The 13,342-nt window shown below is 38.2% G+C and overlaps 3 protein-coding genes across 3 annotated transcripts; 2 read left to right on the top strand and 1 right to left on the bottom strand.

Annotated features, from left to right (window-relative positions):
- Positions 1 to 2,133: 2,133 nt before the first annotated feature.
- On the top strand, positions 2,134 to 3,750 carry LOC133736980 (probable carboxylesterase 18). The gene has a single exon (XM_062164609.1). The coding sequence runs from the start codon at positions 2,439 to 2,441 to the stop codon at positions 3,453 to 3,455; it is 1,017 nt and encodes a 338-aa protein (XP_062020593.1). The 5' UTR covers positions 2,134 to 2,438; the 3' UTR covers positions 3,456 to 3,750.
- Positions 3,751 to 7,502: 3,752 nt separating this feature from the next.
- On the bottom strand, positions 7,503 to 9,359 carry LOC133737347 (zinc finger BED domain-containing protein RICESLEEPER 3-like). The gene has a single exon (XM_062164925.1). The coding sequence runs from the start codon at positions 9,357 to 9,359 to the stop codon at positions 7,503 to 7,505; it is 1,857 nt and encodes a 618-aa protein (XP_062020909.1).
- Positions 9,360 to 11,763: 2,404 nt separating this feature from the next.
- On the top strand, positions 11,764 to 12,699 carry LOC133737346 (uncharacterized). The gene has a single exon (XM_062164924.1). It carries the CDS (start codon positions 11,764 to 11,766, stop codon positions 12,697 to 12,699), a length of 936 nt encoding a protein of 311 aa, XP_062020908.1.
- Positions 12,700 to 13,342: the final 643 nt, after the last annotated feature.

The raw sequence follows: 13,342 nt of genomic DNA, 5'->3' as shown, positions 1-13,342 counted from the left end.
CCATCATGTCTAGGACCCACCCTTTCAAATACATGCAACATGATCCTTGGCCTTTAACTTCAAAGGACCTAAGATCCAAAAGCTCTGCAAAGCTTCACATTGTTTGAACACATGCATTTAAGGGTCATCATGGGCCGGGCTAGGGCTAGCCGTACCCTAAATTTTAGGGGTTAGGGTCGGGCCGGGCCGGGCCTAGTCAAAGTCAACAAAATTTAGGGCAGGGTAGGGCCGGCCTTCCGAATAGGGCCGAAATGGGCCTAAAAGGGCCTTAATTTGTTTAATAAAAAGAAATATATTATTTTTATTTTTTATCTCAAAATGTGGCTCAATGGTTATATAGGTAATACAAGACTCATTGTTTTTTGTTGATCATATTCATATTTAATATATATATATATATATATATATATATATATATATATATATATATATTGAAATTAACTTATAAGTTATAACATTTATAAATATTAGTTAAGATGGTTATATTCAATTAACTATCTCTCTAAAGGGTGCGTCTATTGCCATCCTATCATTTTCTTACTTCACCCTACAAATATTTAAATTATTGAAAGACCATATTACCCAAGTGTAAAATGACTAATAAGTACACTAATTGTCTAAAATCTAAATATGTAAGGATATCTAAATACATAACCAATTATTAAATAATTAAGTAGTCATTGGATAACATTAATCTTCATCTTCTCCACCAAATTTGAATTTATTATTATTTTTTTGTCTTTTTGTTGCATTCTTGTCGTTAATTCGTTATTCAATTCACAAAATCATTAGTGTTAACTTCGATTATTAAAATTTTTGCAATACCCTTTGTGAACACCAAATGTAAAAATAGAAAACACGGAAAAAAAAAAAAAATCAATCTCTTCTTCATTGCTCATAGTTGTTAACTTTCTAATCTTTTGACATAGATTGAAATAGACAAACATTGAAACTAAAAGAAAAAAAATTAAAAAAATAAAAGTAAATTAGATTATGATTTTATCAAAAAACTTTAATATATTTTAATTTTTATTGATACAAATTAAATGAGAGATTTTGTTAAATTTTTTCTTTTTTCTTTTTTAATTGGTTATATCATATAAAGATATTTCTGGAAAGAGAAATGGGTTAGAAAAGTAAATTTAATAATTGAAATTAAAACGTAGGGTGGAATGAGCAAGTAGGGTGAACAAAGAAAATGATAGGGTGTCAATAGCCGCACCCCTATCTAAATCTCCCAAAATTAATTGTTGTTTAACAAAGGAAACAAAAATTAAAGAAAACAAAGCTTAGGAAATCAATTACAAAAAAAAGATAAATTGTATGTTATAGACTAAAGAGAAGCATATTTAAAAAATAAAAAATTATTAGGACTTAATTGGGCGGGCTTAAAGGGCCGGGTCGGGCCGGGCTTCATTTGCATGACCCTTACCCTACCCTATTTGAGAAAGGGTAGGACCGGCCCGCCTAAATGCAAGGGCCGAGTCGGGCTTCAGCCCTACGGGCCGGGTGGCTTAGGGCCGAAGGGCTAAATGATGAGGCCTACATGCATTCCAGTTTCTACTTCCTTATGACAAAAGATGCAATTAATATCAACCATAGGAACTTTACGTAAAGATAAAGCTGACCTTGTTGGAAGGACTCCATGCAAGAGACGCCACACAAAAACATAGACTTTTAGAGGCAAAGTAGTTTTCCAGAGTTGACTCCAGTAGTCACGCAATGGACCCCCAACAACTTCAGATGACGACGTAGAAGCCACTTCCCCCATCTTTAGAGAATTACAGTAAACATGGTACCCACTCTTGACAGAGTACAATCCCTTCGTATGAAAATGCGAAAGTGGCATTTCTGTTGGTATTATAATTGCGTGATTGACTAATAGAAGGCTAGAAAATGATCTTGCCCTAGAAGACACGGAGTGTACTACAATTGTGTGATTGACTAATAGAAGGCTAGAAAATGATTTTGCCCTAGAAGACACGGAGTGTACTATAATTGTGTGATTGACTAATAGAAGGCTAGAAAATAATTTTGCCCTAGAAGACACGAAGTTGTTCTTTGGACTATAAAGTTGCTGTTATAGCGAGCTCAAAATAGTCTTGTAATAAGTTTGTATTTACTTGATAGAGTTCGGAATTTGTCCGTTTTCTATACAAGTATATGTTAGACTCTAGCCCATCTTTTGGTTATTTGTCTCACACTCTCTTTAACTTGCATGTATTTCATTTAAAGTTTCATCATCTTCCAACCAAAAAGCAACCCAACACTCACCTACTGCACTGCATTGAATGGCTCGGATTCAATGAATCATCATTATATCCCCATCAAAACGACGCAGCTGGGGGTTGTTAGGTATCCTCACACAGTCACACTCACTCTTAAACTCTTTTATTTCACAAAAGAGGAAATCCCACCCAGAAACCTCCTTTCTCTCCATGACGACGTCGTCTCAGTCCCAACAACCCACTGCCTCCTCCTGGGGTTTGCTCCCTTGGAGGACCCGGATCTCGTTATCGCTTCTGTCAAAGTTAACGGACGCCGCTCGCCGACAAAACGGCACCATCAACCGCCGTCTCATGAGCCTCCTCGACTTACGCTCCTCCGCCACTCCCTCCGCTCCCTACAAAGGCGTCACCACCTCCGACGTCACCGTCGACCAAACCCGCAACCTCTGGTTCCGCCTCTTCGTCCCCTCTACGACGTCGTCTCCCCCCGCCTCTTTACCCGTCGTCGTTTTCTTCCACGGCGGCGGCTTCAGCTTCCTCAGCCCCGACTCCTACGCCTACGACGCCGTCTGCCGCAAATTCGCCCGCCAAATCCCCGCCGTCGTAGTCTCCGTCAACTACCGCCTCTCCCCGGAGCACGGCTACCCCTGCCAGTACGACGACGGCCTCGACGTCCTCAAATTCCTCGACCAAAACCCCGACTCCCTCCCCGACCTCGCCGACCGCTCCCGCTGCTTCCTCGCCGGAGACAGCGCCGGCGCGAACATTGCGCACCACGTGGCGGTGAGAGCCTGCCTCGAGCCGTTTCGGTTCGTGAAACCAGTGGGGCTGATATCGATCCAACCGTTCTTCGGCGGCGAGGAACGGACCGAGTCCGAGATCCGACTGGAGGGCGCGCCGCTGGTGTCGGTGACCCGAACCGATTGGCTGTGGAAGGCGTTCTTGCCAGCCGGGTCGAGCCGGGACCACGAGGCGGCGAACGTGGGCGGGCCGAACGCGGTGGACATTACGGGTCTGGAGTACCCGGCTACGATTGTGTTCGTTGGGGGCTTGGATCCGCTGCAGGACTGGCAGAGGAGGTACTGTGAGTGGTTGAGGAAATCGGGGAAGGAGGCGAAGCTGATCGAGTATCCGAGTATGGTTCACGCCTTCTATGTTTTTCCGGAGTTGCCGGAATCCAACCAGCTCTTTTCGCAAGTCAAGGATTTCGTCGCTTCTATTGGTTGAATTGTCTACGTGTTGTGATCTGATAGATAGGTCCTTGTGGTTGTATTGAAGATAGGTTGCTTACTAGTCCTACTGCTACGTACTCTTTCAAAAGGGGTGTCGGTCCATGCTGTCTACTTTTTTTTCAAACTGATGCCAATCATTCATCGCCTTCAGCGACGTCTTTGTTTCTTTGTCTGGGTCAACTATGTCTCGATCCACCAATGAAGAATTGGTTGTAACTTGTAACCATGTGTTCGCTCACAGCTCAAAATTTTACGAAATAAGAGCAAGTCGAACGAGTAAAATTGGTTAAGTCAGTGTTCTTAATTAACTTATTTTTATGAGTGAAATATATAAATTTAAATTCAACCCCGCATTAGGGATGATAATGGGGCGGATTGGGGATGGGGATCATAATACCATCCTGATCATTCTCCACTCTCATCTCCGCCCCAATCTCTAATAAAAATATATTAGAGATTCCCCGTCCCTATCCCCACTCGAGACTAGGCCTCCAAACCTGCCTCAAATCCCCAATCAGAATTTAATAAATAAAATAACTTTTTTCTCATATTATCTTTTTTAAAATCAAAATCCACAATGATAACTTCTTGTTGCTCCATGCAGAGTGCTATAAATATAGGATTCAAATCCTCAACACTTATGCTCAGGCTTCGGGTCAGAGAGTAAATTTTCAGAAAAGCAGCGTTGTCTTTAGTGGTAATGTGTCACATGTGTATATTTACTTAGTTGTTAGATTAAATAAATTTTAAATCCCCTTACTTTGTATTTTTCGTAAGAGAAGTTTTAAATACACACTCCTAATTACTTAATACACACTCCATACTTAATACACCACCCATTTAATTTCTCATTCTAATAATTTACTAAATACACAACTCAAAGTACCTAAAATACCATTAATCTCAAAAATCATGAAATATCCTACTTTTTGACTATATTAAGGTTACTATTTAATATGATTAGTATATTCTAGTATATTGACATTTTGTAAATGACCATTTTGATCGATTACTTGTGTTAGTTATTGAGAAATCCATAAAGATTTATTATTGTTCCCTTTAAATAGGCTTTGTGTTATTTGAGCTCTCATCCACCAAACACCATGTTAATCAAGTATAAAATTATGAGTTGAACATTCAACCAAAACTATACCAGTAGTTTCTCCATAGTGGCGGAACTAAATAGTTGTCATTAGAGGAGCCAAACAAATTAACAATTACAAAGTTTTTTTCACCTGTGATGTTTTATATTAGAAAATAAATTGATTAATCATAACTCTTAGAACAAAAAAGGAAATTAACTAAAAAATGGGAGTAAAGCGATATGTTTTAAAAATATTTAATGCCATTGATTTTGAAATTCTAAATATTATGGTCTCTAACCTCATCTAATTACAATTTATTTAAGGAAAAATTAAATTAGATAGTTTCTAACTTTATTCTTGTATTAAATTGGGAGGCCATGTATAGAAATTTGTTGTGTTTATCTAACTATTTATACATAAATAGAATAATATAAGGAAAATATGATTATTTTCTTCTTCTTCTAATGCATAGATGTCTGTTTTGGTCATTTAACCTAACTACAAAATCTAATTTGAAATATAAAATAATAGGGATGTGTATTAAGTGATTAGGGGTGTGTATTTAAAATTTCTCTTTTCGTAAATAATGTATATATATTCTTTAATTTTTTTTACTAACGTTTTATTTTTCAGGAATTAATTAGGCCCTAATCCCCGGTTGAGAACGATCCCTACTTATTCTTACTACATTGATAGAGTTTTAAATTGAGCACTAATTTAGTGCAGGTCAATTTTTGGCGCCATTGCCGGGGATTAAATTCTATTTATTTCTTGATTAATTGGCGTTGGAAATTGTAAATTATGTAATTAAATTGTTTTCGAGATTTATGTTTGATGGTGATTTGTTTGGATTTAATTTTAATTATGAGTTGATATTGATTGGAATAGGTGAAGTCGCTTTTGTTAATATTAACCTAAACCCTTTAAGGGCACCTAGTCCAAGTCCCTTAAAGTTGAGGGCGGTTTTTATTAACACTTGTTGAACTATCTTCACACTTAGGAAATTTCTTATCTTAGTAAGTATAGCCTATGTGGAGTGGTGTCTAGAAAGGGGACAACGTCCATAACGGGTTCTGAATTCAGAAGTGCATACAATTGGGCCTAAACCACTATGTGGGAGTAGCTCAAGCCAAAATGAGTTCTATCTCTTGTGTTCGTCCTCTCCCACATGGCCATTTCAGTAAGGTTACCCAAAAGATATGAAAGGAAGCTTGTGTCTAGATGACTATACTTAGGCCGCACGTTCGATCAATTGAAAGTTTGTGGTTACATTTAAATTCTTATAAGTTGCTTGATTTCATAAATCAACCCCTAAAATTGTAAAAACCCGTTTTATACTTACACCATACTTGTAATTTTCGTTGTATACTTCTAATTGTATAGAATACTTGTGCAATTGTATTTTTGTTTGTATGTAACGTTAACTTGTATAAAATATTAATTTGTATTTCTTTTATTGTATAGTTTACTAACTTATTTAATTTTTAATGTTGTTCAGGATTTCCATGAATGTCCGAGCCTTCTTAGATCCCTAGTGCACAAGAGATTGAAGCAAGACTTGAGCGTTTGAAGAATCCTCTACAACTTAAATACAGAAGACCTTCTCCTTTGAAATTCAAGCCATATACATTTAACGATCAAGGGAAGAGGATCTTACATTCTTCAGAGGAATCCACATCACCTACACTAGGGCTGGGTTCGGTACGGTACCGGACCTTCAAGTCCAATACCACCTACCGTACCAGAACTTATTGGTACACAAAATGTAGTACCACTACCGGCCACAAAAGTCGGTATACCGACTTCTCGGTACCGGTTGGTATCGGTTGGTATCGGTTGGTTGGGCCTCCAACCGAGTTTAAGATTGGGCCAGCTTTCAGCTTTGGCCCAAATGGAAATTTTAAATCCCTAACCTGTCAACAAGTGAAAAACTGAAAGCACATAAAAAACAATCAATTAACTTCTATGAATTTAAACTTATAACTCTCATACACAAATGTAAATCAATCAAAAAACTTATAACACAAATCCCAAACCATACACAAATGTAAATCAATCAAAAAACTTATAACTCTCAGTCTCTCATTCTCTCACATCTACTTCAGTTCATCACTTACACTCATCAGTTCATCACTTCATAATTCATATCATCACTTACAGTTCATCTCATCATCACCTCATATCATCATTTACAGTTCACACAAATGAATAAATCATACAATAACAAAGCGGACAATAGTTTAAAACAAAGCATTCAAAGACTCAAATTTCATCTCATCGTCACTTCATATTTGCTTGTTGTGCCCCCTGCCTCACTCAAAGTCTCAAACTTTCTGCAAATCAATTTTAGTTGAAAAGAATTTGAATGCTGGCAATTCTGCAAATTCAATCAATGAAGAAGAATTTAGGAAGTTTTTGCAATTTCTAACGTTGAACAAGAAAGCTCACGATGTTGGCTGCTGCCTGCTATGCATCAGCTTGTGTAGAGCTGAGACTGGTCAATGATGACTCTATTCCTTGATTAAAAGCATTTTCTGCAAAATAACAAAGACAAGGTTCAAAATAATATCATGATTCATAAAATAAGAAACAAACAATATAAGTAGCTTACCCCTCTCAAGTTCCTCCAAAGTGTGATACATTTCAAGGTCATCTTCAGTGGGATCTTTGTAAAAGTTTGGGGGATCAGATTTTAACCAATCTGAACTGCAAACAAGGGCTTCCACCATTTTTGGTGTCAATGAAGCTCTAAAAGGATCCACCATTCTTGATCCCAAACTAAATGCATTCTTCGAAGGCACCGTTGAGCAAGGAACAGCAAAAACATCCTTTGCTAACTTTGATAGGATTGGATAAGTTAACTCATTGGCCTTCCACCACTTATGAATTTCAAAATTCTTTGCAAGGAGGCTAACATACCTATCCGATAAATACTGATCAACCTCATTTCGTATGCATTATGACTGCTCTGCCATCCTCTCTCTTGCTATTTGCTTGCTGACTTCATCAAGATTCTCCAAGTCATCCCCTTCGAATCCTAGATCTTCTCCCATGTACGGTTCAGCTTCGTTGCTGCCTTCATTGGCCTTGTATTCATCATACATCTTCAGCAAAATTTTCTTTAAGTCCCCTTGTATTGAATGAATTGTCTCGTAGCTTGCATTGACTTTTTGCATTGCTACTTTAGCCCACTGCAGCTTGTATCTTGGGTCAAGAACATTAGCTATCATGATTATCTTGTTCACCGATTCGAAGCTTCCCCAATATTTGTTGAACTTGGTCTTCATTGAAGTGGCAACCCTCTTCAAAATAGGGTCTTCTGCAATGATAGCCTTGTCAATCTCAGTTTGCAATGTAACCATTTCAACAAACAATATATTTGCAGTGATCTTCTTCCAAGCGCTCAGCTTCACAGTAGCTTCATAAAACTTCTTCAAAAACAAACAAAATGCTTCTGCATTCCTCCAATCCTCACTAGATGGTGGTCCAACCCTGGGTTTGCCATTTCTGTCCCTTTCGTCGAAATAAGCTTTAAAATTGCAGTCTTCTTCACCCATTCTGCCAAACACAGCTTCATACTTAAGTGCAGCTTCAAGCATGAGGTATGTGCTGTTCCATCTTGTGATTACATCTAATGGAACATTGGCATTTGCCCTGCACTGTTCCAGAACAGCAAACTCCCTGAACTTGTCAAGACGACTTGATGAACTCCTAACATACTTGGCACAGTTCCATATAGCAGCAATCCCATCTTGTAACTCCTTCAGACCATCCTTAACTATCAAATTTATAATGTGGCATGCACATCTTAAATGTAAAAACTCTCCCTCAAACATCAAAGTCTTGTAACTGGTCAACCTTCTCTTCATGTATGCCACAGCTAAGTCATTAGCACTAGCATTGTCTACTGTGATTGTAAACACTTTGGTGATCTCCCATTGCCTCAAACACTGCTCTACTACCCTTCCAATCTCCTCTCCTTTGTGACTAGTAATTGTACAAAAGTTGATGATCCTTTTGTGCAATTTCCAGTCACTATCCATGAAGTGGGCTGTTAGTACCAGGTAGTTTATATTCTGGATCGATGTCCAGGTGTCGGTAGTAATTGAGATCCGAGTTTCATTTTCCTTCAATTGACTCAACAAAACAGCCTTCTCAAAATTGTACTTATCTAGCACACCCTTGGCAGCCTGCTTTCTGTCCATTCCAGGCCATTGAGGTTCTAACTCTTTGCAGAAAGCTTTGAATCCCTCCTTCTCCACGTGCCTAAAAGGGAGCTCATCCTTGATAATCATATCGATACACCTATCATCACACCTCTTTTTGTTATACTTATGGTATGAGGCTCCTCCACTCACATTATCTCTATTCAACTTAGCCTGCTTAGGATCAGGTTCTGCATGTAATGGATGAGTAGCACATTTCCTAGTATGTGCCCACATCGAGCTTGTGCCATTCTTTTTAGTATCACATAACACTCTCTCATTGCAAGAATTGCAAGTACACCAACAACTATCTATTAGGTCTGAGTTCGGGAATTTACATCTAGTAAAATGTGCCCAAAGAGGGCTTTTGTTTGCAGGATCTTTTCTTTTCTGCCCAGCAGTAGCTGCTCCCTGGGATTGGGAGTTGGTAGGATCAGATTCAGCAGCTGAACCTGAAGTTTGTCCTAAAGGTGGGACTGTTTGTCCTAAAGGTGGTGGTTGTCCTAAAGGGGAATGATCCAAAGCTGCAGTACCCGTCATATGTATGCCAGAACTAATCGAAGGGCTTGAGCTACTAGTCTGACTCAAATTACCACTTTGAGTACCCATAGCTACAGAAAAAAGAAACAAGTGGAACATCCAAACATTATTTATAGCAGCAGAAAAAAGAATCAAACAAAACAAACAAACATCAAACATTTTAATAATTGCAGAAAAAAGAAACAAACATAGCATACAAACATAGAACATTGTCAGATATTAATAGTTGCAGGAAAAAAGAAACAAATAAACAACATTATGATCCAAATAAACTTGAAAAAAGAATCAAACAAAACAGACAAGCATCAAACATTTTAATAATTGCAGAAAAAAGAAACAAACATCAAACATTGTGATATTAATACAAACATCAAACATATATATAATATATAACATTTTCATCATCTAACTTCACAAATATATATCACTTTGAAACTGACCTATTGGTCCAAACCGACCAACTGCAGTGCTCCTACGTTGCTCCAGTGCTGACTTCTAAGCCTTGATTGTAAGATTTCTTGAATTGTTGACAACCCGAGATTGGAACACCTGAAAAAGTAAAATTGTAAATGAGTCTTGGGTTGCCTAATAAACTTGACAATGATTGGAATACGTTTTAGGATAAGTACACCACTAATAACAGACTCCTCAATTCCAAAAAGTTGATTCTTGTTAAGGCTACCTACAATTGGGATATAATGATTGGAATAACCTTCTGTCCGATCAAAACAATTTTTGCAAGAAGTGCATGATTGCTTATTAAACACATATACCAACAATTCAAGAGTTTGTCTAAAACAAACTCGAAAACATATTCAGCCGAGTTTAGATGGTTTCTCTTGCAAACCCTTCACTTTTCTCAGTAACCTATCAAGTATCAATTGCTAAGAAAACAAATTTGCAGGTTAATGCAGTAAATGAGAATATGGCAAAGCAACCCAACACAAAGCATTGGATTATGTATTCATATTGTTCATTATATGCTTAAATATCATGGCCCATCGAGATCAGTCAGCATTAAACACATTGGAAAATAAAGATGTGCAAAGTGATAACAATTCATCTATGATAACTTGATAAGTCAGAAGCTCTCGAATCATCTCTAGTCAAAACCCAGAAAACATATAATCACAACAACCCAGTCAAGATTTTTTACATATCAGATTATAAGAAAACATGTCAAGAACATTGCAAAAAAAGATACACCATATATTCAAATTGATAATATATGACAAACTGGGCATAAAACAATTGAAGTCTCGAACATGGCAGAAAACATGTCAAGAACATTGATAATATATTCAAATCGAAGTCTCGAACCTCAACAATCCAAAACAATTGAAGCATCGAGCTCCTACTCACCAGCAGTACTGCAACAATTGATCGACTGATGTGAATCGAATCGCTTTGATGTGAAATGAAATCGAATGGGTCGAGGGATTCGATTCTTCGAACTGAGGCTCGAGTTTGAGAGAGAGAGAGAGAGACTGAGGGAATGGTCGAGAGATGGACTGAGTCACTGAGGGATTAGGGATCGGATTAGGTGTTTGGATTTGGACCAAGAGTTTGAGAGGCAGAGGCTCAGGTCCATTTTCGATCGGGTTCGAGATCTCTGAGACGAGGTGAGAGACGAGAGAGAGGCGGAGACTGAGAGAGTCAGAGAGTGAGAGAGGGATCGATGTATTTGGGATTAGGGTTTTCCAAGTTTAATCTAACGGTTGTTGGAATAAAACAGATAAAAATCAACGGCTATGATTGATTGTAGAATAAATATTTAAATTAATTAAATATTATATTAAATATACGGTACGGTACGGTATACCGTGGTTTATTAAAATTCAATACCGATACCGTACCAAGTATAGTATATCGGTACGGTTGTACCGTACCACACTGTCGGTAACCGAAGTGGATGGTAACCGAATCCCTTGGTTCGGGACGGACACGGTTGGCTGGTTTGGATCGGTTGGATTTGCCAGCCCTAACCTACACAACTCCATCTCCACCATCTTTGATGCCATCACCTTTGGTTTCATCCAACTCACTGTCACCTCAAATCACACCACCTCTTTCACCTTCACCATCTTATACGCCACCCCCTGAAGAAGAAGAGTACGAAATGGCTGGTCTTGGAGGAAATAATGAGGCTAATCAGAGTGTCAAGGATCTCTCTACATCCACTGTTGAAGGAGGGCTTCCTCTTTCCATTGTTTTCCCAACTGCTGCAGAGGGCAAGTCTGCCAACTTTGAGATTAAGGGTGGACTTCTTCATCGTATACCTACGTTTCATGGACTCTCTATGGAAGACCCTAACAAGCATTTGAAGGAGTTTCAGTTTGTAGTTGGAAGTATGACGCCACCTGAGGTAGATGAGAACATTTTCAAGCTGAAGACATTCCCTTTTTCCTTAGCTGATAGAGCCAAAAATTGGTTGTATGAACTTCCAGATAGACATGTCACTTCTTAGGACGCCATGATGAAGGCATTCCTTGAGAAATTTTTCCCTGCTTCAAGAGTTATTACTATGAGAAAGAAGATCACTGGAATTCAACAGGCTGAAGATGAGTCATATCCTGCATACTACGAAATGTTCAAATCCCTTTTGGCGCAATGTCCCCAACACAAGTTCAAGGATGAAAGCCTCTTGCAATATTTTTATGAGGGTTTGCTCCCTCTTGAGCGCCAAATGTTAGATGCTGCAAGTGGAGGTACTTTTGTGGACAAGACTCTAGCTCAAGGAAAGACGTTGATTGCTAATAGGGCTGCCAATGCTCAACAATATGAGGCCATTAGGACTACAACTCGTCAAGTGAAGGAAGTGACTATGAACACGGATTTGAATGCTAGATTGGATAAACTTACTTCTCTTATGTCACAAGTATTAACGCCAAAAGTTCAGGGAGTTGCTCAAGTTTGTGGGGTATGCTCTACTCAAGGGCACGTGACTGATCAATGTCCCCAATTGATAGAGAATTGTGGATGGAAAAGTGTGAACTACCTAGGGTTTCAGAACCAGAATCAAGGGCAAGCTCGTCCAAGGAATGACCTTTTCTCCAACACCTACAACCTAGGTTGGGGGGATCACCCTAACTTTAGGTGGAGGGATAATGATAATGTGGCTAATCAGAACACCTACAACAGAGGACCTCAGGGAGGATTTTATCAGAGACCTCAAGCTCCTCCTCAAGCTCAAGGAACTTCCCCTAATTATGACAAGATTATTGAGACACTTAATTCCTCAACTCAAGCTTTGATTCAAGGCCAACAGAACCATGGAAAGGATATAGCGGATTTGAAGAAGCAAATGGGGCAAGTGGTGGAATTTATGACCAAGTTCCATGAACAAGGGAAGCTTCCAAGCAACACAATTCCAAATCCAAAAGGAGGCTTTGAAGGCACCAACACTTAAGGAGCAAAGGAAGACCACGTCTAGGCTGAGAAGACGTTAAGACCAAGCGCTACATGGGAGGCACCCCAAAGAACCAGATTTGATCTCTCTATCTTTTTCTTTTATTTTCATTAGTTTTTATTTTTGGAACAATTATTTGGTTAGTTATTTTTACAATTTTTGGTTAGTTTATTTTGTAATCTTTTGGTTATTCAATAAAGTTGGTTCGTGATTATTCCCTTATATGCTTATTTTGTGCTTTGCATGCTTTGAATTGTTTTACATTGAGGACAATGTATGATTTAAGTGTGGGGGGAAGGTTAACGTTAACTTTGTTGATTTTAGGTTTTGTTTTTAGGTTAGTAAAAAAATTGAAAAATCCATAAAAAAAAAAGATAAAGTGTCGTAAAAAAAAAAAAAAAATTGTTTTAGGTTTTATTTATTTAGGAGTCGAAATTGTTTTGAGTTTGTTTTTGAGTCTTAGGATAGCCCTTTCAACTGTCTAGGATGAGTTTATATCTCTGAAAGCATGTCTAAAAGATGATCACAATATTGAAATGAAGTTTGTTATTTTTCTTTGGTTAAATAAGATGTATATGTGATATATGACTGTGTAGTGCATATAGTTTGTTGACATGGTACAAAATATGAGCATGCTAAAACA

Source organism: Rosa rugosa, chromosome 3 (genome assembly GCF_958449725.1).
Source record: "Rosa rugosa chromosome 3, drRosRugo1.1, whole genome shotgun sequence".
NCBI lineage: Eukaryota > Viridiplantae > Streptophyta > Magnoliopsida > Rosales > Rosaceae > Rosa > Rosa rugosa.
Note: the sequence above shows the minus strand (reverse complement) of the source record. Positions and strands in the feature narration are given on the sequence as shown.

What these genes read in the sequence shown, in the direction of transcription:
- LOC133737347 (XM_062164925.1), bottom strand. Translation starts at nt 9,359, where the DNA reads ATGGGTACTCAAAGTGGTAATTTGAGTCAGACTAGTAGCTCAAGCCCT.
- LOC133736980 (XM_062164609.1), top strand. Translation starts at nt 2,439, where the DNA reads ATGACGACGTCGTCTCAGTCCCAACAACCCACTGCCTCCTCCTGGGGT.
- LOC133737346 (XM_062164924.1), top strand. Translation starts at nt 11,764, where the DNA reads ATGATGAAGGCATTCCTTGAGAAATTTTTCCCTGCTTCAAGAGTTATT.